General features: G+C 46.5%; 1 protein-coding gene across 1 annotated transcript in view; it reads right to left on the minus strand.

Annotated features, from left to right (window-relative positions):
- EFR3B (EFR3 homolog B) overlaps positions 1 to 27,421 on the minus strand; it is an 88,068-nt gene that overhangs the window by 27,905 nt on the left and 32,742 nt on the right. Inside the window, exons 2-4 of the mRNA XM_057743431.1 lie at positions 23,788 to 23,864; positions 22,666 to 22,793; positions 13,414 to 13,564 (exon numbers count right to left, since the gene is read on the minus strand). Of these exons, the coding sequence (XP_057599414.1) occupies positions 13,414 to 13,564; positions 22,666 to 22,793; positions 23,788 to 23,864 (356 nt within the window). The remainder of the gene's footprint in view (positions 1 to 13,413; positions 13,565 to 22,665; positions 22,794 to 23,787; positions 23,865 to 27,421) is intronic.

Here is a 27,421-nt window from a genome sequence, read left to right on the forward strand (position 1 = left end):
GGAAGTGCATACCCCAGGATCTGGGTCCAGTCCGCCTTCCAGAGCACACTCAAGAGATACGAGCTCCAAATCCTGCTCGCCTTTACTGTCTACACAACAAGACCGGAACCCCTCATCCTTCTCAGCCCTTCCCTGATGGGTGAGCAGAGGATGGAAGAGAAGAGAAAAAGAAGGGGGCTCCGTCACTTATGCTTCTACTCCCATTTACATCCGGAGCTGCCCCAAACGCACAGGCTGAAAGGCTGCAAGGAATAACGCTGGAAACTGAGCAAAGGATAAGGCCAAAGCATAGAGACCACCCTAGAGGACATTGTGGGAAACCGGGACAGATCTGAAATTTGATTAAAAACTGTAATTACATTTTATTGTTAAAATTTTGAGTACATTTTTAACGTTTGCCATTTCAGTTCATTAAGTCTTGCTCGGCATTCTCAGCTGCTAGATTCCTTCTGCCATCACTGTGCTGCACGTTTGCAGTTCTAAATAGGGACTTGATTTCAACAGAGACGCGCAGAGAAGCAAGAATCACAGACTGAGTGGAGTTAAATTACTAAGAGTTAAATATAAGTCTTATAGGTTGTTTTGTTTAACATTGGAAATTTAATACCACAAACAACTCTAAACAGATTAGACTTGGACTACATTCTCCACTATTCTGCCTTGTATGATTATTTAATTTTTACAAACCTTTGTTGGTTCAAAAAGGACATACCGTTATTCCTAAAATTATCTAGTCAGTACATTCTCATAATATGCAGTATCAATTGTCAACCTGATCCCCCATTTAGCTATTTAAAGTTGTTAATAACTTTTTTTTTTGGATGAAAATTAGCAACTTCCAGAAGCATCCTTAATTATGACAATGTTTGTTCTTGCCATAATAAATATGGATTTATTTTCTGCTGACTCATAGAATCTCAACATGCAAAGCAGATGAGGAAATCTTCCCTTGTAAGTTACATCTAAAATGCACACCTATCCTTAGCACACAAATACTTGGAAGCGAGTATTCTGATATTAGCCATAAATCCAAATGGCATTGCTTGCACTGTTGATGTGGTTCTGCAGAAGAGGCGTAGTGGTAATCCATGTGGTCGCAAGAGCATTGATCAGACACAAGTTCAGGAGTCCCAGAAAGAGCGGCGGAGCTGGTCTTCGGCTACGTGATCTCCGTCAGCCTCACAGGCTAGAACACAGACTTCCGCTGATGCCGAGGCGGAAGCTGAATTCGGGTGCATCGCTGCTCTTAACCACCAACGGGATGTTCCGAGGCTGCCCTCCTCACAGCCAGAGCCCGGCTTGGTGGGTCCACTGAGGGGGGTTCTCATTGCAGGTCTACCTCGAACTGGCGGGGTGACCTCTGAGAGGGACACTTGACTTCTCTTCCGTCTTGGTTTTCCCATGTGTGAAATAAGCAGCCCAGTCTTTATTCACTGCATCTCTTTATTTTTTTATGGATACTATATCTGCCTCAAATATGATGAGGCAGCTTAAGGTAAGACTATGTGTATGTGAGAGTGCATGCCTTTCAGAATAATGAAAACAAGACTGAAAATGAAGAGAGGCCAGCAATAAAGGAGAAACAGCCAAACAAAGACGTTGTCCCTAATACGAAGTGACTGTGTAGACCCAAATGTATGTCAGAAGAATGAATAACCAAACTTCATGGTCACTGGTGTAGGAGTTTATGGGCTAATAGCAATGATGTTTAGAACATATATATATCAGGACTTCCCTGGTGGTGCAGTGGTTAAGAATCCGCCTGCCAATGCAGGGGACGTGGGTTCGAGCCCTGGTCTGGGAAGAGCCCATGAGCCACAGCTACTGAGCCTGAGTGCCACAACTACTGAAGCCCTCGTGCCTAGAGCCTGTGCTCTGCTACAAGAGAAGCCACCGCACTGAGAAGCCTGTGAACTGCAGTGAAGAGTTGCTCGCTGCAACTAGAGAAAGCCTGTGTGCAGCAACGAAGACCCAATGCAGCCAAAATAAATAAATAAATAAATAAATAAATAAATACATTTTTAGAAAAGAACATATATTTATCAGGTACTACACTAAGCATTTTACACACAACTGCTCTTTTGTTTCTTAAAACGACTCTAAGTTAGAGAGACATTATTCTCATTTTACAGACAAAGAAACTGAGACCCACAAATGTTACATAATTGCCCAGGGTCCTGCAGGAAAAACCCAGGTCTCAACCATGGGTCTCCTCACAGCAGACCTCTGCAGCTCTGCCCAGAAAACCTGTGGTTCTGTTCCTGCTCCTGGCTTCCTCTAGCGCCTCAGGCCAAATGACCCAGGAGGGTTGCTCTGGGGTTGAGGGGCAGTGGATACTGTCAGGGAGAACAAGCAGAGGATGAAGAAGCCGCCAGAGGGGACCTTAGTCTGGCCTTATTAAGAGGGTTGGAGGAGTGAGGCCGCTGGTTTCCAAACACTGCAGAACAACAGAGTCGAGGGGGCTCCATGACCACGCCGATTTCTGCCACGAGCCGTCAGCCTTGGAGGAGGCCCGGGGAGTCACCTGTTACATGGTCTGAGACTCACCCTTGAGAAACACATTAGGATCCCTGACAGGCAACCTGGCCTCCTCCCTTCTCTCTGCTCCCCCTCCCCACACTGACACTTCTCTGAACGATTCCTGGTCTCTGTGGACGTGACACCAAGACTCTTCACTTTTTTTTTTTTTGGCTGCACTATGTGGTTTGTAGGATCTTACTTCCCCCGACCAGGGATCGAACCCCTGTCCTCTGCAGTGAAAGCATGGAGTCCTAATGGCTGGACCGCCAGGGAATTCCCAAGCCTCTTCACTTTCAACCCTGACTTGCTTCCAGCGCCGTGGAGTCAAGAGCGGGACAGGTGGCCAGTCAGGCGGTGTGGCCAGAGCCATGTTCACGCCCAGTCTGCTCTGACTGGCTGTTATCTGCACTGTACAGGCTGCTGAAGATTTCGACTATGACCCCCTGGCTGTGAGGTTAAAATGGAGATTACAATCAAATTTTTAAAAATTAATTAATTAATTTTATTTTTGTCTGTGTTGGGTGTTCGTTGCTGTGAGAGCTTTCTCTAGTTGTGGCGAGCAGGGGCTACTCTTCGTTGAGGTGCGCGGGCTCCTTATCGCGGTGGCTTCGCTTGCTGTGGAGCACGGGCTCTAGGCATGTGGGCTTCAGTAGTTGTGGCACACAGGCTCAGTAGTTGTGGCTTGCAGCCTCTAGAGTGCAGGCTCAGTAGTTGTGGCACACGGGCTTAGTTGCTCCGCGGCACATGGGATCTTCCTGCACCAGGGATCGAACCCACGTCCCCTGCATGAGTAGGTGGATTCTTAACCACCGAGCCACCAGGGAAGCCCACAATCAATTTTTTAAAATGGAACATTCTGTGACAGCCCAGAGGTAACTCAGGGTAGAAAACACGCACGGGGATTCCTTTTCCAGAACCATGGAGGCTTTTTTCTAGACTGGTCCAGCAGTCACTCCTGAATCTACCCCATCTGGGCCAGCCACAGCTGCTAAACTCACTGGAAAATTCCCTTACTCTTTTCTCCTAACTCTTCTTCCCTGGAAATTCAGTTATGAGTCTCCTTCTCAAATTTCAATTTTAACATGATGGTGCTTCTATTGAAGTGGACTGTGCTTTCCTACATCTGCTAGGCCCACAGTCAGACACGTATCTCCTCACTCTGCCTCTTGTCCTCTGTGCAACTGTGGATGTTGTGTAACTTCTGAGCCACTGTTTCCTCATCTGTAAAATGGGGGCAATAGGGCCAATGCCACAGGGTGTCACCAGGGTTAAACGAGGGGATGTACGCAGAGTGGCAGCCACAGAGCCTGCCCGGAGGAACGCTCAGGACCCTGCGCTGCGGTGAGCATGGTGACGGGGTCCTTTATCCCAGCGCATCAGGTAAGCATGGTGACGGGGTCCTTTATCCCCGGCGCATCAGGTGAGCATGGTGACAGGGTCCTTTATCCCCGGCGCATCAGGTGAGCATGGTGACAGGGTCCTTTATCCTCGGCGCATCAGCTCTGGGCCTCAGCTCTGCTGCAGTGTGACCTTTGTTCTTTCCAGCCAGGCAGTCACAGAGGCGGAGCCCAGATGGGCAGCATGAACCATGCAGGCAACCATGCAGGATGCCAGGGGCAGGGGTGAGTGTGGAAAGATGGAAATGAGTGAACAGCCACTCCCAATGAGCCGGTGCCTGAGGGTGGGAGTGAGGACGGTGGCGGAGGGCAGGGGAGTTGGAAGATGAAGGCCGAGCCCCCTGAGGCACCCTTCAGGGGCTGAAGGTCAGTTAGTACAAGAGGATGGGACAGAGCCCAGCACTGAGCAGCAAGGGGGTGGGGCTCGACGGGAGCTCGGGCCGCCAGCACTGCCAGACCCGGAAGAAATGGCCGGATATTTGTTTTCATCTCTTCAAAACGCATATATCACCTCCCAGGAACGTGAATGAGGTAGTGATAATTAAGAAAAGCTCCCTGAGTTTCTAGGATAATAGGAAATGAGTGAATTCAAAGCTTATTGTAAGTAAGGTTCTGATTTCTAAGAGGCTTAAACTTTTTATGTGTGGAGTGAGTGTTTGTCGGGCGATGTACAGATACATTCAAGATACCGCTTCACAGACAGCACTCTACCCTCCACACGCCCACCGCTCCACCTCATCAGCAAAACAATTTCAAATACGGTTATTGTGAGGCATGTTTGCTTTGTTTCAACTCATACCTTGTTCAGTTGGGAGTCTTCAAAATATTCCTCGAAGAAGCTGTTTATAGACACGGAGTTTGTGTCCGGAGGAGCCACCCCAGGCCCCGTGCCCCATCCCTAGCGCCCGTGTGGACGGCAGCACTATGGGAAAGAAGGAGTTAACGCCTACATTCTGAGCAATGACAACATTAAATGTTTCTAGGGCACTTGCAGCTCACTGATCGTATTAGTTTCCCCAGGCTGCATGCCTCCAATCTCTGCCTCATCTTCACATCGTTTCCTCCTTTGTGTCCAATCTCCCCTGGCTTCTCTCTTACAAGACCCTTGTGATTGCATTTAGGGCCACCCAGCTAATCCAGGATAATCTCTCCATCTCAAGATCCTTAACTTGATCACACCTGCTGAGACCTTGTTTCCGTATCAGGTGACATTCACAGGTCCCGGGATTGGCACGTTGGACATCTTTTGCAGGACGATTTTCCAGCCTCCTGAAACATCCATTATCTGATGCAATTTTTGGCAAACCCACGAGTCTAGTAGGAGCCACACTGCTCCCGCTGTGAAGATGAGGAAACTGAGGCTCTAAGGGAGCAGGTGAATTATTTCAGGTCAACCCGCTTGTGACAGGTGGAGCTGCAGCTCAAATTTGGGAATTCTGATGCTTTGATGCTCTTTGCCCTCCACCAGTGGTTTTTAAATTTTAATGTGTATCAGAATGACTTGGGGGAGCTTACTGAATAGGCAGATGTCTGAGCCACCCCAGGACTGTTGAACAAGACTCTCTGAGGGAGGACCTAGGCATCTGCATTCTGAACAACCCCCCACCCCCACCCCCCAACTCCTACCCTGGAGATTCTGGGACAGGGCATCTACAGACCCCACATCCTTTGTCCTTTTACTGGAAAGCTGGACCAGTAGCTGTGGAAATGATCAAAGGCAGGCTAGGAGGGAGAAAGCTTAAGCAGTACCTTTTGGCCTCCTCCTGTCCTTGGTAACAGAGGCCAGTCAAAGCTGGAGAGACGGCCACCTCCTTTGAACTGGGGTGGCTTGGGGTGGAACCAACGGGTGGACAGGTGAGCCTGCCACGGCTCCATCTCTGAGGCCCAGGCTGCAGCCTCCAGGCTCAGGCTGTCGACCATTCATTCCATTGCCTCGCTCTCCAGGACTCTTGCTCTGTGATGAAATCTGGTGATGAGGCTGCATTTGATGCCATTCAGAGGATGTGAGCCCTGTTTATTACATTACGAGTGGCACCAGGGCTAATAAAACAGGCACCACTTGGTACCAGGATCTCTGAGCAGCCTTGGGAACCCTTGGTTTGATAGCTTGATAGGAGGAGCTCCCCTTCCCCGAGTCTGAAAGTACCACAGCATAGACAACCTGCCCAGATGACCTGGTCAGGGAACGTTGGCCTGCAGTGTCCCCATGGGGGCAGCTCTGAGAGAGCCCACCTCAAGCTGCTGCTGAGTCCTCCGGGGCTGACAGGAGGAGGCCAAAATGGAAACTTGGGTAATTGTGGTTCAGAGCATCAAATCGGGGGGACCTGGTCATGGGACCACACCCGCTGTAGGACTTCACTTGGGAAACCTGGCCAAACCTGGCTGAGATGGGGTCGAGACTCTAGGGTTTAAAACAGTCTTCATCCCTCCTATCAGAGGCAAAACAGTGTTGCAATTATGAGAAGGGGTTTGAAGCCAGAGTGCATTTCTGAATCCCAACTCCCACTTAGTAGGAGGCTGACGGCGGGGGGGGGGGGGGGGGGGGGGTCCTTAAGCTCCACATGGCTCAGTCCCCCCATCTGTACAAGGGCCAGCAAGAGCAGCTGCCTCACAGACTTGGTATGACCAGCCCATCACTGTTAACCGTTGCACCTCGTTTTCCCCCAGTGGGTTTCTGGCTTGCTGTCAACACTCCATGAGTTTTCACTGGGCCCCTTTACCTGGGTGACTCACTAATGTTTTTAAATGCCTGATACAGCAGGAACTTCTTAACTACTTTACCACTACCATTGCTAGCTCATACCTTACAAATGGCTTTTGTTAAAATGCTACTTGCCTAATGCATGACTGTGAAATAATAAAGGTTTTTTTATTTTTTTTAAGATACTGCAATGATGAGGAAGGTCTCCATAGCAACAAACTGGAGACTATGAAGATGTGACACTTCAAAGGCCATGGGCACCACTAGGGTCACCCTTTCATGATCAAAGTTTCAGCTCTTCATACACAACAAAGGGTGCCAAGCTTGCTGAGGAGATCACCAACCCTCTGGCACAAGTAGGAAAGAGCCACGGTTGTGTGAAAACTGAGAATTACTAAGGGGCTGAGTCAATAAAGAGAAAGCAAGCTCCAAATATTGACATTGCAAAACCAGCTCTCCCGGGGTCTGGAAAAGAAGCTGAGCTGGTCGGCCTCACTTCAGTGCTAGCCAAGTCTCTCTAAGCAGAAGTCAGCCTTCCCCTCCTCTGTAGATGGGCATTCTGAGCCCAACAACTTCCTGCCATCAACAGCAGAACCACAGTTTAAAATACTGGGCATAGGTATTCCCTGACGGCCCAGTAGTTAAGACTCGGCGCTTCCACTGTGGGGGCGTGGGTTCCATCCCTGGCTCCGGAAACTAATATCCTGCATGCCACTAAGTGTGGCCAAAAATAAAATACTGGGCATAGAGAGAACCCCAGCTCCTTCATGGATCTAGGACTGCAGCCTTTTTGCTGTGTTTACATATAGAAGGAGAAATGGGAATAGTCGCTTTGCTGTACTAAGATGAATACTAGCTGGAAGAGATCTTGTAAACCACATCGTTTTTACTTTAACACCCCCTACCTGGTTCTCCCAAATGCTCTTGTTTATAGACACCCCTGGGAGCAGCTTTCACTAAAGCCAGAAGAACAGTCCTACTGTGACATGGTCATGCCCTACAAGTCACCTGACTGCCGGCCAAGGCATAGTGAATGCCTAGACCCAGGACATACTCCCCTGTCTAGCCATATTATACCTCTCCTCCTTTAAGATTCTTTGCAAAACTGACTGTGGTTTTAAAAACTCTTGGGAAAGCCCAGCCTTGCTGCCTGAGAAGGTGATCCCTCTGGTCCCAAGTAGCCCTAAATGCTACCCAGCCTCCAGGCCTGCACTCGAGAAGCAGAGACCTAGGGAAGCACTGGCTGCCTCTGCGCTAAGATCCCCATCATCTGCTCGTGCTGACCCCCATGACCTGAGCTGCTCCGCTGGCATCACATTTCTGCCCGACCTCCCTTCACGGAACCCACTTCTAGCCCGCTGGTCTCCAGCAGTGCTGATTTCTGCCCTGGTGTGGGAGATGAGAGAATTTCTAGTCTATAGATGACAGTTGCAACCACAAGAGTTGATGAAATTGTCCAGAGGCAGCATACAGAGTGAGAAGAGGATGCAGCAGCAGCCTTGGAGGCCACAGACACTTCAGGGGGGCACAGAGGAAGAGAATCATTGAAGCAAACTGTATCAGTTTCCTACTGCTGCCATAATAAATCACCACAGTTCAGTGGCCTAAAACAACACAAATTTGTTACCTTTTAATTCTCAAAATCAGAAGTCTAAAATGGGTCTGCATTCCTTCTGGATACTTCCATGGAAGCATCTGTTTCCTTGACTTTTCTAGCTTCCAGAAGCCACCTACATCCTTTGGCTCATGGTCCCCTTCCTCCATCTTCATGGCCAGCAGAGGAGCATCTTCAAATCTCTTTCTCTCAATCCCTCCCCACCGACTGACTCTGATCCTCCTGCCTCCCTCTTACAAAGATCCTTGTGAGTACGTCAGGTCCACCTGCATAATCCAGGACAATCTCCTCATCTCAAGATCCTTAACTTGATCATATCTGCAAAGCCCCTTTTGTCAAATAAGGTAACATTCAGGGTTTCAGGGATTAGGATGTGGACATACTTGGGGGACCGTTATTCAGCCAATCTCAGGATGGACCAGGTGGGAAGAGCTGGGGTGACAGGGCCAGGAAGTCAAGGGAGTATGAAGAAGGTTCAGTCAATGGTGAGAAATGCCACCAGAGATAGAAATGTCAGCTGAAAGATGAGTGAGGAATGGGTTATTTGCATGGTTTCCACAGATTACTAACTGCAAAGACAAAAAAATACTTTTACAATGGAGGGAGCTGGCTGTCACCACCCTAACCTGGGATGGCACTTACCATCCATAAAAGTGGGGCATCAGACACTTGTGGTCCTTTTGGGATGCTCAGTACAGGACCCAGCACTCCGCAGGAAGTGTTATACCCCAAAGTATTTAACTGCATCCAATCAAACCTTCAAATCTAATTCTAGTCTGCAGGAAGTACAGGAGACAGGAGAGCAAAATGAAGGACACCACAAGGAAATAATCAGAAAAATCCAGACTGTGGGGCGTTCTACAAAGCGGTGACCTGGTCAATGTCATGAAAAACAAAGAGGGGCAGGAGAAGGGTTGGGACTGATTAAAAGACATTAAAAGACACAGAAAACAAAGTAAACACATGAACTTTACTGAATCCTGATTTGAAAGACAGCAATAAAAGACAATGTGAGGATTATTAGGGAAATTTTAATTTGGACCAAATATTTTTTAAAAATTAGGGAATGATTGCTGGTTTTGTCAGGTGAGCTAAAGATACTTTGCTGTTATGTAGAATAATTTTTTGTTTTTGTTTTTTCCTTGTTTGTTTCTTTATTTTTACACTGAAAGAGACTTGAACTTATATTTAGACGAAGGGAAGGAACCAGGAAAAGGGAAAGGGTGGAGACATGCGGAGAGAAAAAATGGACGTAGGGAGGTTTCTGAGGAGAAGGGAACGTTTTGGAAGGAAGAAGATGGACACAAGTTGAGGGACCCCCAGCTGACAGCCCCCATTTTCTCAGTGGGCAGAAGAAGGCAAGGCCACCTCTGAGACTGAAGAAGCAGATTCAGGAAGGTCTCTGAGGAGGAAGCGGAAGGTTTGTAGTGGCCCCTGAGAGGATGAGAGAAGGTAGTGGTCAGAGAGCGATAAGGAGCTGCCCTGAAAGCCCAAATCAAATCCAAAGCATGTATTTGCAGAGGCCCCGACCCTCACGGCAGGCGTGTTCGGGTGGAGAAGGCAGAGCCTGGCTTTGGTGGGTGGACAAGGCTCCCACGGGGTCAGGAGGGAGGCCAACAAAGGGAGCCTCGGCGGGAGCTGAACCTGGGAGGGGAGGCATCTGAGAGGAGGTGAGGTCTTGATGAGGCCTGGGCTGGGGAGGCGGTAAGAGAACATGAGGGGAAGGACGGAGCCTTGGAGCAGTCACAGTTCCTCTGCTTTACCGGAAGGAGAGAGCCCCAGGGACCCACGTCACCCTACCACGCTGCAGGAAGCTCTCCTCCCCTCCCGAGGGACTTGACTTCAGAATGGGGTGCAGTGTAAACACAAAGGCCTGTGTGCCACGATCTGAGACAAAAATGCAATTTTTAAAAATTCAGGTAAAATTCACAAAGACATAAAATGAACCCTTTTAAAGGGCACAATTCAGTGGCATTCAATACGTTCACAATGTTTTGCAGCTCAATCAAGACCCCAAAAGGAAACCCACTTCTTAGTCATTAATCAGTCACTTGCCATTCACCTCCCCCACACCAGCCCCTGGCAAACCCTAATCTGCTTTCTGTCTCCATGGACTCGCCTCTTCTGCATAGCTCATCTAAATGGAAATACAATACGTGGCCTTCTGCGTTGTTTCCACCTTTTGGCTATTGTGAATAGCGCTGCTATGAACGTTGGTTTACAGGTATTTGTTTGAGTATCTGTTTTCCGTTCTTTTGGGTATATACCTAGGGAGAAATGCTGAGTCATATGGTAATTCTATATGTTTAACTTTTGGAGGAACCACTAAACCGTTTTCCACGGTATTGGTACCATTTTACATCTCCGCTAGTTTCTACACATCCTCACGTCATTTTATGGGATTTTTAAAAATATAGCCATCCTAGTGTGTGTGAAGGGGTATCTCACTGTGGTTTTTGACTTGCATTTCCTCAATGATTAGTGATGCTTAGTATCAATTCATGTACTTTTTGGCCATTTGTGTATCTTCTTTGGAGAAATGTCTATTCAAGTCCTTTGCCATTTTTAATTGGGTTTTCTTTTTGTTGTTGAGTTGTAACAGTTTTTCATGTATTCTGGTTACTGAACCCTTATCAGGCATATGATTTGTAAATATTTTCTCCCATGCTGTGGTTTTTTCACTTTCTTGATAGCGTCCTTTGATGCATAAAAGTTTTTAACTTTGAAGAAGTCAAATTTATCTATTTTTTTCTTTTGCTGCTTTTGTTTTTATTGTCATATCTAAGAATCCACTGCCAAATTCAAGATCATAAAGATACACCCCTATATTTCTTCTAAGAGTTCTATAGGTTTAGCTCTTACATTTAGGTCTTTGATCTATGTTGAGTTAGTTTTTATATATGTTGTGAGGTAGGGATGAAAATACAAACCTTAAATCCATGATCCTTCATAAGATTTTATTATTTACACTAGGCTAATATATTAGATTGTTTATGTAAAGAACCTCGGCATTCTCAGATTTAATATTTTCAGTTTATCCTTAGAGGGTGACCTCAAAAGGTCAGGACACATGGTCATTGCACTGTCCCTGAGACACACACTTGGACCCATCAGGAAATAAGGCAGGTGTGTAGAAGCAAATCCCTAAGCAGATAATCGAGCTTAGTGGGCCCTGGCTCCCCATCATCTCCTGACTTTCTTGGTGCCTCACCATCATCTCAAGTTGAGATATTCTCACTAAAGTCTTGGAAGCATCACTTAAATTTTAAAAATTATACTTCACTGCATATGATGTGCAGGAATGGTCTTAGCAAAATCAGACTTTTTTGTGACAAGTTTCAGCATAGCTTCAATCCTTGGGGTGGTCAAGCAGAAGTTGGATAAATATCCATTAAGGACGAAGAAAGAAAGAGAGAGAAGGTCCCAGGCTTAGAGAGCTGGAAAGAGCATCTGCTTGAGGGACACCGCTAGCAAAGGCTGCCTCTGAAGCTGAACTCTGAATCTATGGCAATTATCTGACTCAACTTACTTATAATCACCTCTTTTTACATAATCTCCATTGTCTGCAGTACAGTAATCATTAGTCAACAGCTTTCTTGCTAATACAGTGATTCACTGTGATGGGGAATCTAGGAATTTGCAGGACTTTGAATTTTCAAGGCCGTAGGGAACAAAATGCCTACCCCAAGCCAGGATGTGCTGTAGGCAATGCTAGAGCTGGCAGCTACCTGCTTCTATGACCCCACCCCTCACCCCAGGGAGATGCCCTCTGGATGCATTGATGGCTGCTTTAGTTTCCATTTAAATGTTGTCTTCTAGACTATAGTTATCTTAAACAGGGCAAGTGAAACAGTATCTGAAGCTGTTGCCAGGGCAACGTGACAAAAGACTTAACCCTCAGCCACTGTATGTGTAATTTGTCAAAGTCAGCTGGCTCACAGAGAGAGGAAAGAGGGGAATAGGTTGTTAGTTTTGGTTTTTGAAAGAAGAATTGAAAGACTCTCCTCTGATTTTATCAACTTAAGTAGAACAGGAAAGTAGTTGTGACCTGTGCAATAAAAGCTCAGAAAAGTCAGGTTGGGAAGGCTACGAGGGCAAATCTTAAACTTTTTTTTTTTTTCTGGTGGTACCTGTAAAACAGTTGCATGTCAGGGCTTTTAACACCAGGCTGCTTGAAGACCTGGAGCTGAAAGTATTCCCTGAAGGGGAAGGAATAGAGAGAGAGCAAAACATTGAAGAGAGCAAAACATTGAAGAAAGCAACTGGGATATTCACGTATGTTAGATACGTATGAAGCTGGGAGTTCTTGACACATCTGATAGCTCTCCTCTCCCCAGACCATAAGCCCTCATGATAGCAGCCACTTGTACTGAGACCAGTTACATTACAAAGCTTGGACTGAGTTCAATCCGCTCATGGTATCAGTGAAAAGCCAGGCTCATGAAAGATAACCCGCTCGAGGTTCCCCAGCTAGGAAAGGGCAGAACTAAGCCAGAAGCCCTGTTTCCTGCTCCCCTGTGATCTTTCCACTTATCTGATGCCCCTGTCCTGTGAACATCAGTTTATTCCATCTTTGAAAGCATAACCTGGACAGCTCTGGAGGTACGCCCCATGGAGTCAGGGGCCAAGCTTTGAGGGCGCTGGGCACCCCCTGCTCTCATAGGAATACCTCCCTTTCTATTTTTATATCTCTTGTGGCCTCACCTAAAATTATTTAAGGGAAAAATCATTTTTAAAAATCAGAAACTAAGGGACTCCTCTGGTGGCACAGTCGTTAAGAATCCGCCTGCCAATGCAAAGGACATGGGTTCGAGCCCTGGGCTGGGAGGATCCCACATGCCATGGAGCAACTAAGCCCGTGCGCCACAACTACCGAGCCTGCGCTCTAGAGCCTGTGAGCCACAAATATTGAGCCCACGTGCCACAACTACTGAAGCCCACGCACCTTGAGCCTGTGCTCTACAATAAGAGAAGCCATTGCAATGAGAAGCCCACACACTGCAATGAAGAGTAGCCCCCGCTCACCACAACTAGAGAAAAAGCCTGCGCACGGCAACAAATAAATAAATTAAAATTTAAAAAAAAATTCAGAAGCCAAATAGGAGTAGATGATAACAATGCTGACCCAGAGGTTCACCCCCCCCCCACGCCCACCTCCAGGGCCCCCCAGGCCTCCTTACCGAGTTGGTGCCAAGGATCTGCAGGTTGGGCTTCTCAGACTCCAGCAGCTTGGCCACCATCTTGAGGAAACTCTCCACGAAGAGGTTGATGCTCTGGCAGTGACAGGCCATGAGCAGCTGGTCCAGCGCCTCCATGGCGATGCACACATACCTGGGGAAAGTAGCACCACTGCCATCACTCAGCCTCCGCCCATTCCACCCCCTCTGTGTGACTGAGGCAACCTAGATGGCAGTGCAGGGACCACCCGGACAGCATCCGGCTAATGCAGCTCTTCCCCAGGTTGCCGATGTCTGGACAGCTGTTCTAACAAGTGCCCGCTGCAGCCCAGTGTTGAGAAGCAGAATGAAGCAGAGCTGGAAGGGAGCCTACAGATGAATTCACCTTACACATGAAGAACACGAGGACAGACGAGGTACACTATCTCGTGAGGAAATACAAGCAGAAAGAATTGATGCCCAGAGGAGCAGCTTCTGAACCCAAACCCAGTGAGAGCAGAGAATTACTCAATCGACATCAGGAAGTGTTTGCTGAGCATCCGCCGAGGAAAAGCTCTGTCCTAGTCAGTGCGGGGGTGTAAGGATGAAGAAGTCTCTTAACTTACGGAGCCTAGAGTTGGAGGGATAAGATAAACACACAGATATCTCCTCCAAAGGGAAAATAAGAAATGCTACCCCAAAAATGACATCCCACGAGCCTTCCAAAGGAGGAAAGAGGCTCTCGTGGGGAGGAAGTAAAGAACTTAACGAAGAAAGTTTATGAAGAATCTGAAATGGGCCTGAGGACCAACCAGCTGCAAAGGTTAAGGAACATAAAATTGCAAATATTGTATTTGAAGACCTCAGAAGTTTTATAATGAAATGCTACTCAAACACTATGGTCGACAGTACTTCCATGTTTGGGTGACACTCACCCTGCCCAGGGAACATTTGTACCTCATGGAGAATGAGATAAACACAGGATGAAAATTCTTTCCTCCTTATGAAGAAGGTGCTCTGTGTCAGTTCTAAGTCCCTAACTACCTAATTCTTCTGAAGTCTAAAACCCGAGCGAATACTTTCAGAAACTAGGAACATATGACACCCAATGGTGAAGAGCTTACCAGTTAGGTCAGCCCAACCCATTCTTTGAGAACCAAATGAAAACCTCTTTACATTTCAAGCAAACCCTAATTACCTCTCTGCTTTATTCACAATTCTACTTTTAGAAGCAGCAAAAAAGAGGACTGACCCTTCTCCTACATGCCGGCCCTTCAGCCACTTGAAAATAACAATCTCATTTACCATGTTCTTCTCTTCTCCATGCTAGAAGTACCCAATCCTGGGAATTCCCTGGATGTCCAGTGATTAGGACTCTGTGCTTTCACTGCTGAGGACCCAGGTTCAATCCATGATCGGGCAACTAAGATTTCCACAAGCTGCACAGTGAGGCAAAAACAAAAACAACCAAAAAAAAAAACAACCCCAATTTTTTCTAGACTAGCCTTTGCAGGACAACCCCAATTAATTTTTTCTTCAATGCCTCTCTTAAATCCCAAGAAAAATGCCACAAATCAAATTCCTACTGAGAATTAGGAATGCACATCTAAGCTCAAACTCAACATTTGTTCCATGATAATGACATAACGAGCATATGGTCAGGTAAGGCACATCATGAAAGATACATCCCCCACTTACAAAGCATTTGCATTCTACAGAAAGTAAGGCAGACATTCATAGGAAAAGGTTATTGTTTAACTTCTAATAAGGGAGCCTCTGCAAAACTAAACTGGTTAAAATCTTTACAGTTTTCATTAAGGAGTTAGGTGTCTGGGGCAGAATGCTAGATGTCTCCCCTGGAATCTATTTTTGCCCCTTTCACTAGTCATTTAGAAGTTTAGCTGAGCTGTGGCTGCTCACTGGGAATGTTTCCCAGCCTCTCCTGCTGCTAAGTGAGGCCACATGACTTAAGTGTTGCCATTAAAATGAAGGGAAGCGATGCACGCAACCTAAGCATCACTTGCTTGAAAGACAAGACCGTCCTGTGTCCTCTCTTCCCTCTCCCTGCTGGCTGTGGAGCGGCCGCAAATGGATGGCCAGAGGTGAAAGCCCCGGGGGACCTTGTGGAGCAGAGCCCACCGACCCAGACTGGGCTATTTCCATGTTGCTGGAGCCACTGCATTTTCAAGTCTCTTTATACCCTAAATAACACAAGTATCTGATAGTCAGGTTTAACAGGGCTTTAGAAACCTAAGCGCACAAATAAAAGTGAATCTGAGCAATCCAAACAACTCAAGTGACTGTCTTCATAGCAAAGAGATGTAAGGGCTGAACATGACTCCATCCTGCAAGAGGGGAGATCACGGAGACTCCATGGACTCGGAGTGTGGCTCGTGTGCCCATTACAGGGTGGTGATCCCTCTACTTGTAGAGCCATGTGGAACACAGGAAGTACTTCCTGATGTAAACAAGATGCAGGCCAGGTAGAGTGAGCAGAGAACTCCAAATCTACCTGGATGCTAAGGAGTTGGGCTGATGCCTCTAAGTCAAAGCAAGTAGCAAAAGGAAGGGAAGCCCAGGCGGCGCCGAGGTTAAGAATCCGTCTGCCAATACAGGGGACACAGGTTCGAGCCCTGGTCCAGGAAGATCCCACATGCCGTGGAGCAACTAAGCCCATGTGCCACGACTACTGAGCCTGCGTGCCACAACTACTGAAGCCTGAGAGCCTAGAGCCTGTGCTCTGCAACAAAAGAAGCCACTGCAATGAGAAGCCTGCGCACCATAACAAAAAGTAGCCCCCACTCACCACAACTAGAGAAAGCCCGTGTGCAGCAACAGAGACCCAACACAGCCATAAATAAACAAACAAACAAAGTTAAAAAACAAACAAACAAAAAAAGAAGCTGCCTAGAGGAACTTCCCTGGTGGTCCAGTGGTTAAGAATCTGTCTTCCAACGCAGGGGACACGGGTTCAATCCCTGGTCAGGGAACTAATATCCCACATGCCACAGAGCAACTGAGCCCAAGCGCTCTGGAGCCCACGCACGGCAACAAAAGATCCCACATGCCACAACGAATATCCGGAGTGCCACAACTGAGACCCGAAGCAGCCAAATAAATAAATAAATAAAATACAAATTAAAAATAAAAAAAGAAGCTGCCTAGTGTCAGGTTTATATGGCGTGCATAAAATAGGGGATGAATTAAAAGATTTATTCTTTATGTTTTGATCCAAATCATATCTCTTTGAAGGTTAGGCAGATAGTACAAAACTCTTGATTAGCTAGTTTTTGTTTTAAAACAGAGTTTAGTTAAATAAAAAGAATGCACAGGAGGCTTCCTAGGTGACGCAGTGGTTAAGAATCCGCGTGCCAATGCAAAGGACATGGGTTTGATCCCAGCTCCAGGAAGATCCCACATGCCGCGGAGCAACTAAGCCTGTGTGTCAAAAAATAAATAAATAAATAAAATCTTAAAAAAAAAAAAAAGAATGCACAGGAAGCATGACTGCAGGATGATTTCTGAAGATACTACAAAACCACAACACAAAGCTCCACAAAGCTCTTGTGGCAGCCACTCAATCTTAGACATCGTGCGTCCGAACTGCCTCACACATGAACCAGCTTTGCAAATCCATATGATAACATAACAGCAGGCATGACGTTTTCTAAATGTCCTCTTTTAAAGACATCAGTCACCACTTCTTCAGTACCCTTGACCTAACTTCTCTAGCAAGCAACCATAAGTAAAAAAGCCTCTCTACTCTCAAATTTTCCTTCTCATTTTTGTAAAATGTTTATTTCTTTTATCTATATGAACCAAGTCAGCTATTCTTATTGTTTAATATTATTAAATTAAATATTATTAAATATCATTAAATAGCTGTCCCTGGGCACACTCACAAATAGATCTGGTCATGCTCTTGTCTACAGAGTGTCTTTCAAATGCAACAGCAGCACTGGGTGTTTGGGCTCCTTTGGTGAACCAGAGTCACATTTCTCCTGCTTTGGAGGGCCGGCCAGTCCTGGCTCAGATAGCCTTGCCCTTCGCAGGCTGTCACAGTCACAGTTCAGGATACCAGCCGTGCCTTGCAGACCCAGGCCCAGCAAGTTCCAGGTCCGCTGTGTAGGCTGTGAAGCAGACTGACTCCTGCAGGGCTGGGGAAGCAGTTTGGGCCAGGGCCCTTCCAAAGGGACAGGTTTTCCCTGAAGAGAAACCTGGACATATTCTGGCAACCAAACATGGCAGCTGGGAAATGGGGGCAGGCAGCATGGAATTCTCTTCTTTTATGAATCATCCCAGCATCCTTCTGCATGAAGGGCTTCCATCAATTTACAGAGTTTAAGTGAGGGAAAGGAAGGGGCGGGGTAGGGTTTGGCAAGAGAAGAAACTAGAAGGCCTCCCAAAGCCCAGAGCTTAGATTACTGCTTTCCTTTTCCTGTAAAAAATTCCCAGAAAATCCTGATAAGGAAAACCATCCTTTGCTAGCCGGGGGGGAAAAATTGCTACTTACCAGGAGTGGAAATTTTGATGGAAAGTAAAAATTATGATAGAAGTGAAACGGAAAAGTAAGGAAGTTTAAGGCTTAGTTCTTTGAATACACTCTCCTTCAATTCCCAGTTTTGATCCCAAAACTAATGATGGAAGGATTGTAATTGGAAAGTTGAACTTTTCAAAGTATCTTAGAAGATTAGAAGTCAATGGGACTTTGGAACCTCCTGCTCGCTGCACTGATCCTATCTTACCATAACCTTCCTGGGTATATCTTACTCGTTAAGTCTATACTCTCAAAGGGAATAGAGCACAGATGTCTCAGGGTAACGTCCACTCAACAGGACTGAAGCCAAGTAGGTTAGTCTCAGCAGAGATCTGATCTGGGCTTGGTGTTCTGAAAGGGGTCCAGTGTAATAATAGGTCTGAGAAACTGGCCTGACTGGGTAGTTGGAGCAGGATGTGGGAGGAAGGATCTGGTGAGGACTAGCCCACCACAGGGGCCCAAGGGAGAATGTAAGTGCAGGGTACAGATGACAGCGGCAGGTGATGACCAAGGGTCTTGGATCCACTAGTAGGGCTTCCCAGCAGGTGACGAAGGCAGAACTCAAGCAATCTGGGGTGGACGGAGGTTTGTGGGCAGCAACCAAGGTCAGAAGAGGCCACTCAGCAGGTTATAACAACAGGAACTCAGGGTCATGGGCCAACAAAAGCAGAAGGTGAGTTATAACAACTGAAGAAAATACACAAGGGGCCTGGTGCTTAGGAGTGAGACAGGAAGTACCTTGAATTGAATTCCAGAATAGGCAGCTGCCTCTGCTTGAACACATTTCACTCAGTCAGGAGTGGCTTTAGGGGCCTCCAGGAAAGGAGGCGCTGGCATGCAAAGTCTGGGAACCTTTTGAGTTTAGAGAAGAAAAGAGAGGAAAGCAGATCCAGGACCAGAGATGGGGGCCGGCAAGCAGAGGGAGGGGGACAGCTTTAGGAGGGCCAGTCATTGCCTAAGAATCACTCAAAGAGCAGCAGACAAAGAACCACTTATTCTGGGCAGTCTGAATGTATTTAGTCATGTCCCCTCTGCTGGAAAGAAACTTCTGGGTTTTAGGAGCCCAAAAATAGGGGTTGACCTCAGCCAAGGGAGGGAAGGATGAAGCTCCTCATCTAGTAGGAATCTGCAGTATCTCTGTCTGAAGGGTCAGCTCCGTCCTCCAACCAGGTTCAGGGTCCTTCTGGGGACCGTGTATCTCTTGGGAGCCCCACCAGGTCAGCTCCAGGGCCAGGCTCCTAGGGGAGTCGCCCACCCCTTTTCGGCATGGGCGTCTCCATCCTCCAGGCACTGCGGAACCTGACAGATTTCAGCCTGGGCTTCTGCACGTGGTCATTGCTCCGTGGTCATTGTCAGCTGACCCTGAGTCTCACCCAGCACTGCCGTTCCCTCCCTTGCTCTCCCATTTTTAGGGGTGTTCTAGCAGTTGGGCTGAACTGGAAGGAGAAAAACATGAGGAATTCTCACTTTTTGCTGCTCTGCACATCACTGCCCATCACGACCCACATGGAGGAGCAATACCTTGAAATTCACATCCTGTCCTCTCTCTCTGCCCACACTTGGTTATCACCCCTGATGCTAAACACATACAGGCAGGGGAGGGTGGACCTACCCCTGGGTCCAACACCCAAGGTTCACATCCACGTGGTCAAACCATAAACACAGACACCTGCATGACGGCAGGGAGACAGAGCCTTAGACTGTCTGCAGGTGAAAGTTTGCTCTTCCAAAGCTGCCATCAGTGGTTGGGACAATGATGAGTGTGGCGTTGTGCAAGGAAAGACGGGAAGGGAGAGGAAAGAGAGCAGGAGGGCAGATCAAACAGACTTTTCTTCTCCAAATGTTTATGATTAGAGTTCCCAGTGAGGCCGTCAAGGCTTTAAATACTTAGATGCCGCAATGGCTATTTTTAACAGAACGAGACCAATTTTGAGTTGCAGTTCTAAGGGCAGTGGAACGTTTCTAAGTGCCTCTGATGGCTACAGGACATTTTTACTGAGAGAACCATCACTGTAGAGAGGGCAGGCAAAATTAGTATTAAATGTTTAATGTTATTGCTTGCATATTAGTTTCAGGTTCAATCTAGGATAAAGTCATTTTTACTTGCTCGAGCCTGCTTTATAATATGTCAAGGCGATTTATGTAATCAGCATGTTCAGTATATTCATGCCCTTTTTATTGAGCGTGTAACCTAATTTTATTATAGAAAGAGATCACAGAAATGAATTGTTTTCAGTCTTGCTTTTATACCAGGGATAGCTTGATGTAAGCGTGGTAGGTGGGTCTTGTGGAGATGTGGACCTCTATACACCGTCAGCACAATGCAGACCTTTACGCTCTGGTTCTCATTCCACCTTGCTCACCAGGAGGAAGGGGCCTTGGAGGGTGGTGGAGTGGGGCGAGAGGGTCCAGGGGAGAGATCATGCAAAGGCTTAGAGGCCAGAGAGCCATGGGGATCATCAGCTAGTCTGTCTACAGTGGGTCTACAGCAGCTGTGGCAGGTGTGGCGGGCGTGGCTGGGGTTAAAGGCAAATTGCAGGCAGGTAGTGGAAAACCCCAGAAATCAAGCTGGGACCTTGGATGGTATGCTAAAGGAGCCAGGAAAGTATAGCTTTGGGTCTGTGTTTTGAAGATCCTAGCTAGCTGTATTGATCTGGAAGGGCCAGAACAGGAAAGATGGGAAGCAGGGAGACAATTTCCAAAGCCACTGCCATCATCTGGAGTCTGCACCAGGTCAAAGGTAGGAGCAGAAGAAAGTAGAGGATGGATATAAAAGGCTTCATGGAGAATAGAACCAATGGGACTTAGGAACAACTGCCCTAGATCTACCCTTCTCCCGCCCCATCAGCAATGCTACCGGGGCATCTTAGAGTTCTCCTTACATCCAGCCCCAGTCCAGATTGTGGCATGACGGTAGAGTGACGACTTAGTATGTTCTGTAGTTGACCTTTTCTTTTTTTGACATACAATAAACTGCATATATTTAAAGTATACAATTTGATATTTTTTTCTTATTAGTAATGTATATATGGCAATCCCAATCTCCCAGTTCATCCCACCCCAACCCCCACCCCCCCACGCCCACTTTCCCCGCTTGGTACCCATATATTTGTTCTCTACATCTTTGTCTCTATTTCTCCCTTGCAAACCAGTTCATTTGATTTGTACCATTTTTCTATATTCCGCATATATGTGTTAATAGATGATATTTTCTCTTTCTGACTCACTTCACTCTGTATGACAGTCTCTAGGTCCATCCAGGTCTCTACAAATGTCCCAATTTCATTCCTTTTCATGGCTGAGTAATATTCCATTGTATATATGTACCACATCTTCTTTATCCATTCATCAGTTGATGGACATTTAGGTTGCTTCCATGTCTGCAGTTGACTTTTTTCATTAAGGAAGTAATACATGCTCAATAGAGAATATTTAGGAAACACACAAAAAAGGTAGATAGAAAACCAAACCATACCAAACCAAACCAAAAACCCCAGCCACATTGCTCACAAAACGAGTACTCTATATTTTGTTTGTTTTTACTATATTTTCTAGGCATTGATATTTGTTGTTAATTTGATTTAAATACTGTGTATAAAAGTATGTATCCTAATTTTCATTTACTTAAGGTATTTTCCATATTATATGGAAAGTATGTTTTAAAATATCATTTTTATTGACTAGATAACATTTCCTCAAGTGTTAAGTACCATAATTTACTAAACTATTCTCCTCTTCTTGGGCATTTAAGTTACTTCCATCTTTTCAATATTATAAAAATTATCATAATGAACATCTCCATGTGTAAAGTTAGATTATATATAAGATCGATTCAGTGGGATAGATGAATAGAAATGAAATTACTGCATCAAAGGGCATAAGTGTTTTTGAAGCTCTTGACATGTATTTCAAAATTACTTTCTAGAAAGTTTCAACCAATCTGTACTCATTCTAGAAATGTATGAAAATTCCTCTCATTTTGCCATCCCTGGGTTAATATGAGAAATTACATATACTTTTTAAAAAATCAATTTGATAACTGAAGGTGGTATGTTAGTATTTCAATCCATATATTTGGCACTTAAATCTATTGATCAGTCATTTTCTTTAAGATTCCTCTCTCTTCTAAACATAGCAAGTCCTTCCCTCTTAGAAGATAGATAAATATTTCATTTAAGTGTATTTCTAATGGCTAAATCACCCCTAACCTTACCTTCCCAATAGTATGTAGATGGTTCTTCCTTGCCTTTTATTTATTTATTTATTTATTTATTTATTTATTTAGGTCACACCATGTGGCATGTGGGATCTTAGTTCCCCGATCAGGGATCGAACCCGTGCCCCCTGCAGTGGTAGGGCAGAGTCTTAACCACTGGACCACCAGGGAAGTCCCTCCTTGCTTTTTAGGAGAGTAAGCTGAATGAGGCAGGGTGAGTTTTGCGAGAATATCGGCACATTCTGGGCTTGACGGTGTGTGAGGGCTTCTGGATAGAGACACGGGGGTAAACAGATGCTAACAGAGGTGCTCCTAGGAAGCCAACACCCCTTTCTTCCCAAATCTTGGCAACAGCATCGCATTTTACCCTTTGGAACCCACTCCTCACTCCTGGTCCCCATTTCTCAGGCTGTTCAACAACCCAGTCTATTATCATTCTCTTAAAAGGACCTGATGTTTTGCCTTAAAATTATAATATTATACAATTTCTGAAAATCTCTCTCTGCCCTCCCATACCACTTACCCATATCGATGACGACCCACGTCGCGGATGAGCCTCTCAGAGAGGTAGGCACCGATACGATCGAGCTTTTCTGGAGCCGAGAGGGCGTAGAAGGTCAGTTTCTCCATGTTGGTTTTCACCAGGCCATCCTGTAAGAGACAGATCATCCTCACCGTGGCCATGCGGTGGCCAGAGGAGTTCAAGTCTAAAAGTAAATAATCATGCAACTTAACATTTCCCAGAGTGCGATCATGTCTGTGACAGACGTGTGGGTTTTGGGGATAAGAGATGATTAGAACATAGACCCTTCTCTTCAGGAGCTCATAACTTAGCCCAAAGTGTGCTAGCTATAAACAAAAATAGTAGCTGATATAAACGTACCTGCGTACGTGCATGTGTATACTATGTGTATTTACATATGTATACGTGTATGCACACGAATGTATACGTGTGTGTGTGTTTATGAATGGATGACAAGGCTTCAGTGAAAGCAACCCAGAATTAAAACGTACTGGGTATCCAACACCAAGAAGTGAACAGAAAGAAGGCAGCTCTGCAGCTTTCTGGGAATCGTCCAGAGGATGCTGGAAATGTGACCCTCCACAGCCCACCAAGAAGAGGTCACTGATTTCCAGAGAGCAAGTCAAGTACATCATTCCCTGACATTTTTGAAACCACATGACCCATAATGCAGGCTGACGGTGGAGTGGCAGCTTGGAAACCAAGAAGCCAGGTGTCCTGTACGCCCACCTGACACCTGGCAGATACCAGAGGGAGTGCGGAGAAGACATGAGCTCCAGAGCCAAAACCCAAGAAGGGAAATGCTCACACTGACAGCAGGGAAATAGCACCATCAAGAGCTGGCGGCTCAAGGAACTATCGCCCAGAGAGACGTGAGTGAGGAGGAAGCTCAGCATGGCCGGAAGCACCAGGCACACGGAGACAAACTCCCAGAGCCCTCTGCAGATCCTGCCTTCAGAGGGGTCCAAAGCTCTCAGCCTTCAGGCCCCCAACAGCCTCTGGTCACTGACGGGACTGTGACCATGGTTTCGGTGTGTCCAAGTGAGCCCCTTGAGACAGCCCCCAGGGCCCTGGATGGGGTGGGTGGTGAGAGGCATGCTGGAGGCAGGAGACGTGACCCACCTCGGGATCCTCAGGGAAGATGTTGTCCACCAGCCTTTTGTACCTGGGGCGCAGGGCACCGCAGCAGCCGCACACACCTGGGTAACAACAAGAAAAACCCGTGAGCTAAGCCTGCCGGTCAGGCTGAGGGGACCAGGCTGGGCCGCTTGTGAGAAACCAAACCCAGCATGGAAACAGAAGGGTCCCTCCCTTCGAGCGCCAGGGCCTCGGTCCTTCCTGCTGCTTCCCTGCCCCCACTCCCACTCCAAGACATCTGCTTTCTTCGCTTGGTGTGTTTTGCTTGGGGATGAGGCATACGTGCCAGCAGACCAGCATTTGTTTAAGAAGCCAGGCCATAGAGCACACAAGGGTGTGCACAAATGTGTACACACACACACACACACTCTGGGACAAGACTATAAAGCTGCCTCCTGCAGCCAAGACCACCTCCAGTGTCCTGGAAGATGGACACAGCTTGGAAGAGTGGTTGCTCCACCTACCTTGCTCCCCACTTCATTTCTACCCTGGTCCTCAGTCTCCTTTTCCATCCTCTCTCCTGGGGCCATTTCCATTACAGAATCTTATGTGAAACTATGATAAATTAACATTGCCATCAATTATTAACATTTGCAAGTGCATCTTTAATGTAGCATGACTGTGGTGTTTGAAAGCCGTGGTGTTTGAGAGTTGGAGGGCTTCAGCGGGTCACCCAGTCAGTCGTTCTCACCACCAGCCCTCCCCCACCCCAGGAGGGTCTCACCAGTCTGGGGCAACATGAAAAACTACGAACAATGTACTACATTTTCAGAAAGCTGAAGCTATTCCATTTCAAAGGCTGACATGAGCTCCTTCTTTGGATTTTGGTGCTGTGAAATGATGGTGTTAGGAAATCAATGATAATAAAACAAACCTTGGGAAAATAAAAAGCTGATGATTCTAGGTGTTACTGTAAAAAGTTTTCAACTGGAACCACTGCTCTTCTCCTCCCTTCCTCCCGACACAGACACCTCCCCTGGGACAATCCAGTCGCATTCCAGCCGCACCCTCCCTGCATTGGGGAGGGGGGCAGTGGGCCCTGAGGGAGGAGAGAGGATGGCAGAGAAGGGCCTGGGAAAGTAACCCCCCCCCCAAAAAAAAATAATTGCCTTCTCATTCTACCAATTAATGCTTAATTCTGCTTCTACAAACGCTCTACTTGAAATGCAAATGTGCCCTGGAAGGATCAAGCCTATGGGTCATTCAGAGAGAAGAATGAATTACTTTAGTGGGATTACTTTAATCACACAAAGAGGCACAAAGAGCTTTACAGGAGCGAGAAAAGTGGCTCTCCGGACCAGACCCAGACGAGGAGGGGGTGGGGGTGGCACCGCCAGGAGGAGGAAGGAACCGTGATCTGGGCTCCAGGGAAATTTGGGTGTTAGGGGATGGGCGTGTCCTTGGGGAAGCCAAGGGGCGCCCTGAGGACAGGATATCAGATTTGTGATATCCAGGGACCACTGGGATCCCTGTGTGCCCCCCAGCCTTCCACCCACCCCGGGCGCGGGGAGGGTGGCGGAACTAGTCCACAGCTGCAGACCAGCCTCCAGGTTCAGTCTCTCTGGGCTGGGCTGGCATCTCCTCCCTGTTCCTGCCTGCGAGAAGGTGTCAGGGCTCCAGCTGGCTGGCATCCAGGGCTATTTCTTGTGATGGGACAGCTCCCTGGGGCCCTGGCCTCAAGGCCCAGGATTTAAACCTGCGCTCTGGCCCTCTACCCACTGCCGCTGTCAGCACGCTTCTTCCTGGGATGCCCCATAGCATGTGCCCTACATGCTCCCAGAAGCCTCCTCCGTCACTGTCCCTAAAACAGGAACTCTGGTCCTGTTTGCGTTTTAAGGGCATAAGAGCTAGAGGCAATGAGAAATGAGGGCCCCCAAACCCCAATGTCAGTCCCTTCTTCAAACCTTTCTGAAAGGCCTGTGAGCTGGGACCTGCCCTGGACAGAGGTTGTTAGAAACCCCGACTTGTGAAGAAAGCACAGCTCAGCAGTATCAGCAGTATTTTGTCTTGTGGAACTGAAAACCACAGCCACAGAAAGATAGAGGAAATGAAAAAGCAGAGGACTTTGTACCAGATGAAGGGACAGGATAAAAACCCAGAAAAACAACTAAATGAAGAGGAGCTAGGCACCCTTCCCAAAAAAGAATTCAGAATAATGATGGTGAAGATGATCCAGGACTTTGAAAAAAGACTGGATGCAAAGATCGAAAAGTTTACCAAAGACCTAGAAGAATTAAAGAGCAAACAAACAGAGATATGCAACACAATAACTGAAATGAACAATACACTAGAAGGAACCAATAGCAGATTAACTGAGGCAGAAAAGAATGAGGAAAAAAGAATGAAAAGAACTGAAGACAGCCTAAGATACCTCTGGGACAGTGTTAAACGCACCAACATTTGCATTATAGGGGTCCCAGAAGGAGGAGAGAGAGAAACGATCTGAGAAAATACTGGAAGAGATTATAGTTGAAAACTTCCCTAACATGGGAAAGGAAATAGCTACCCAAGTCCAGGAAGCACAGAGAGTCCCAGGCAGGATAAACCCAAGGAGAAACATGCCAAGACATATAGTAGTCAAATTGACAAAAATTAAAGACAGAGAAAAGTTATTAAAAGCAACAAGGGAAAAACGACAAATAACATACAAGGGAACTCCCATAAGGTTAACAGCTGATTTCTCAGCAGAAACTCTGCAAGCCAGAAGGGAGTGGCACGATATATTTCAAGTGATGAAAGGGAAGAACCTACAACCAAGAATACTCTACCCAGCAAGGATCTCATTCAGATTCGAGGGAGAAATCAAAAGCTTTACAGACAAGCAACAGCTAAGAGAATTCAGCACCACCAAACCAGCCCTACAACAAATGCTAAAGGAACTTCTCTAAGTGGGAGACATAAGAGAAGAAAAGGACCTACGAAAGCAAAAACAAAACAATTAAGAAAATGGTAATAGGAACATACATATCAATAATTACCTTGAATATAAATGGACTAAATTCACCAACCAAAAGACACAGACTGGCTGAATGGATACAAAAACAAGACTCATATATATGCTGTCTACAAGAGACCCACTTCAGACCTAGGGACACATACAGACTGAAAGTGAGGGGATGGAAAAAGATATTCCATGCAAATGAAAATCAAAAGAAAGCTGGAGTAGCAATAGTCACATCAGAAAAAATAGACTTTAAAATAAAAAACTTTACAAGAGGCAAGAAAGGACATACCATAAAGATCAAGGGATCCATCCAAGAAGAGGAGATAACAATTATAAATATATATGCACCCAATATAGGAGCACCTCAATACATAAGGCAAATGCTAACAACTATGAAAGGGGAACTGCAAGGCAGAAATAGAGACACAGATGTAGAGAACAAACACATGGACACCAAGTGGGGAAAGCGGGGAGGGTTGGGGGAGGATGAATTGGGAGATTGGGATACCAAATTGTACACTCTAAATACATGCTGTTTATTGTCTGTTAACTGTATCTCAATAAAAGTTCTAAAAAAAAAAAAGAAAGAAAGAAAGCACAGCTCATTTGGGGTACTCAGGGAAGAAACCTCTGTGCAGGGGCCCCCCCTCCCAGCACAGAGGCCTCCAGAAGCCA

This window comes from Hippopotamus amphibius, chromosome 7 (assembly GCF_030028045.1).
Source record: "Hippopotamus amphibius kiboko isolate mHipAmp2 chromosome 7, mHipAmp2.hap2, whole genome shotgun sequence".
NCBI lineage: Eukaryota > Metazoa > Chordata > Mammalia > Artiodactyla > Hippopotamidae > Hippopotamus > Hippopotamus amphibius.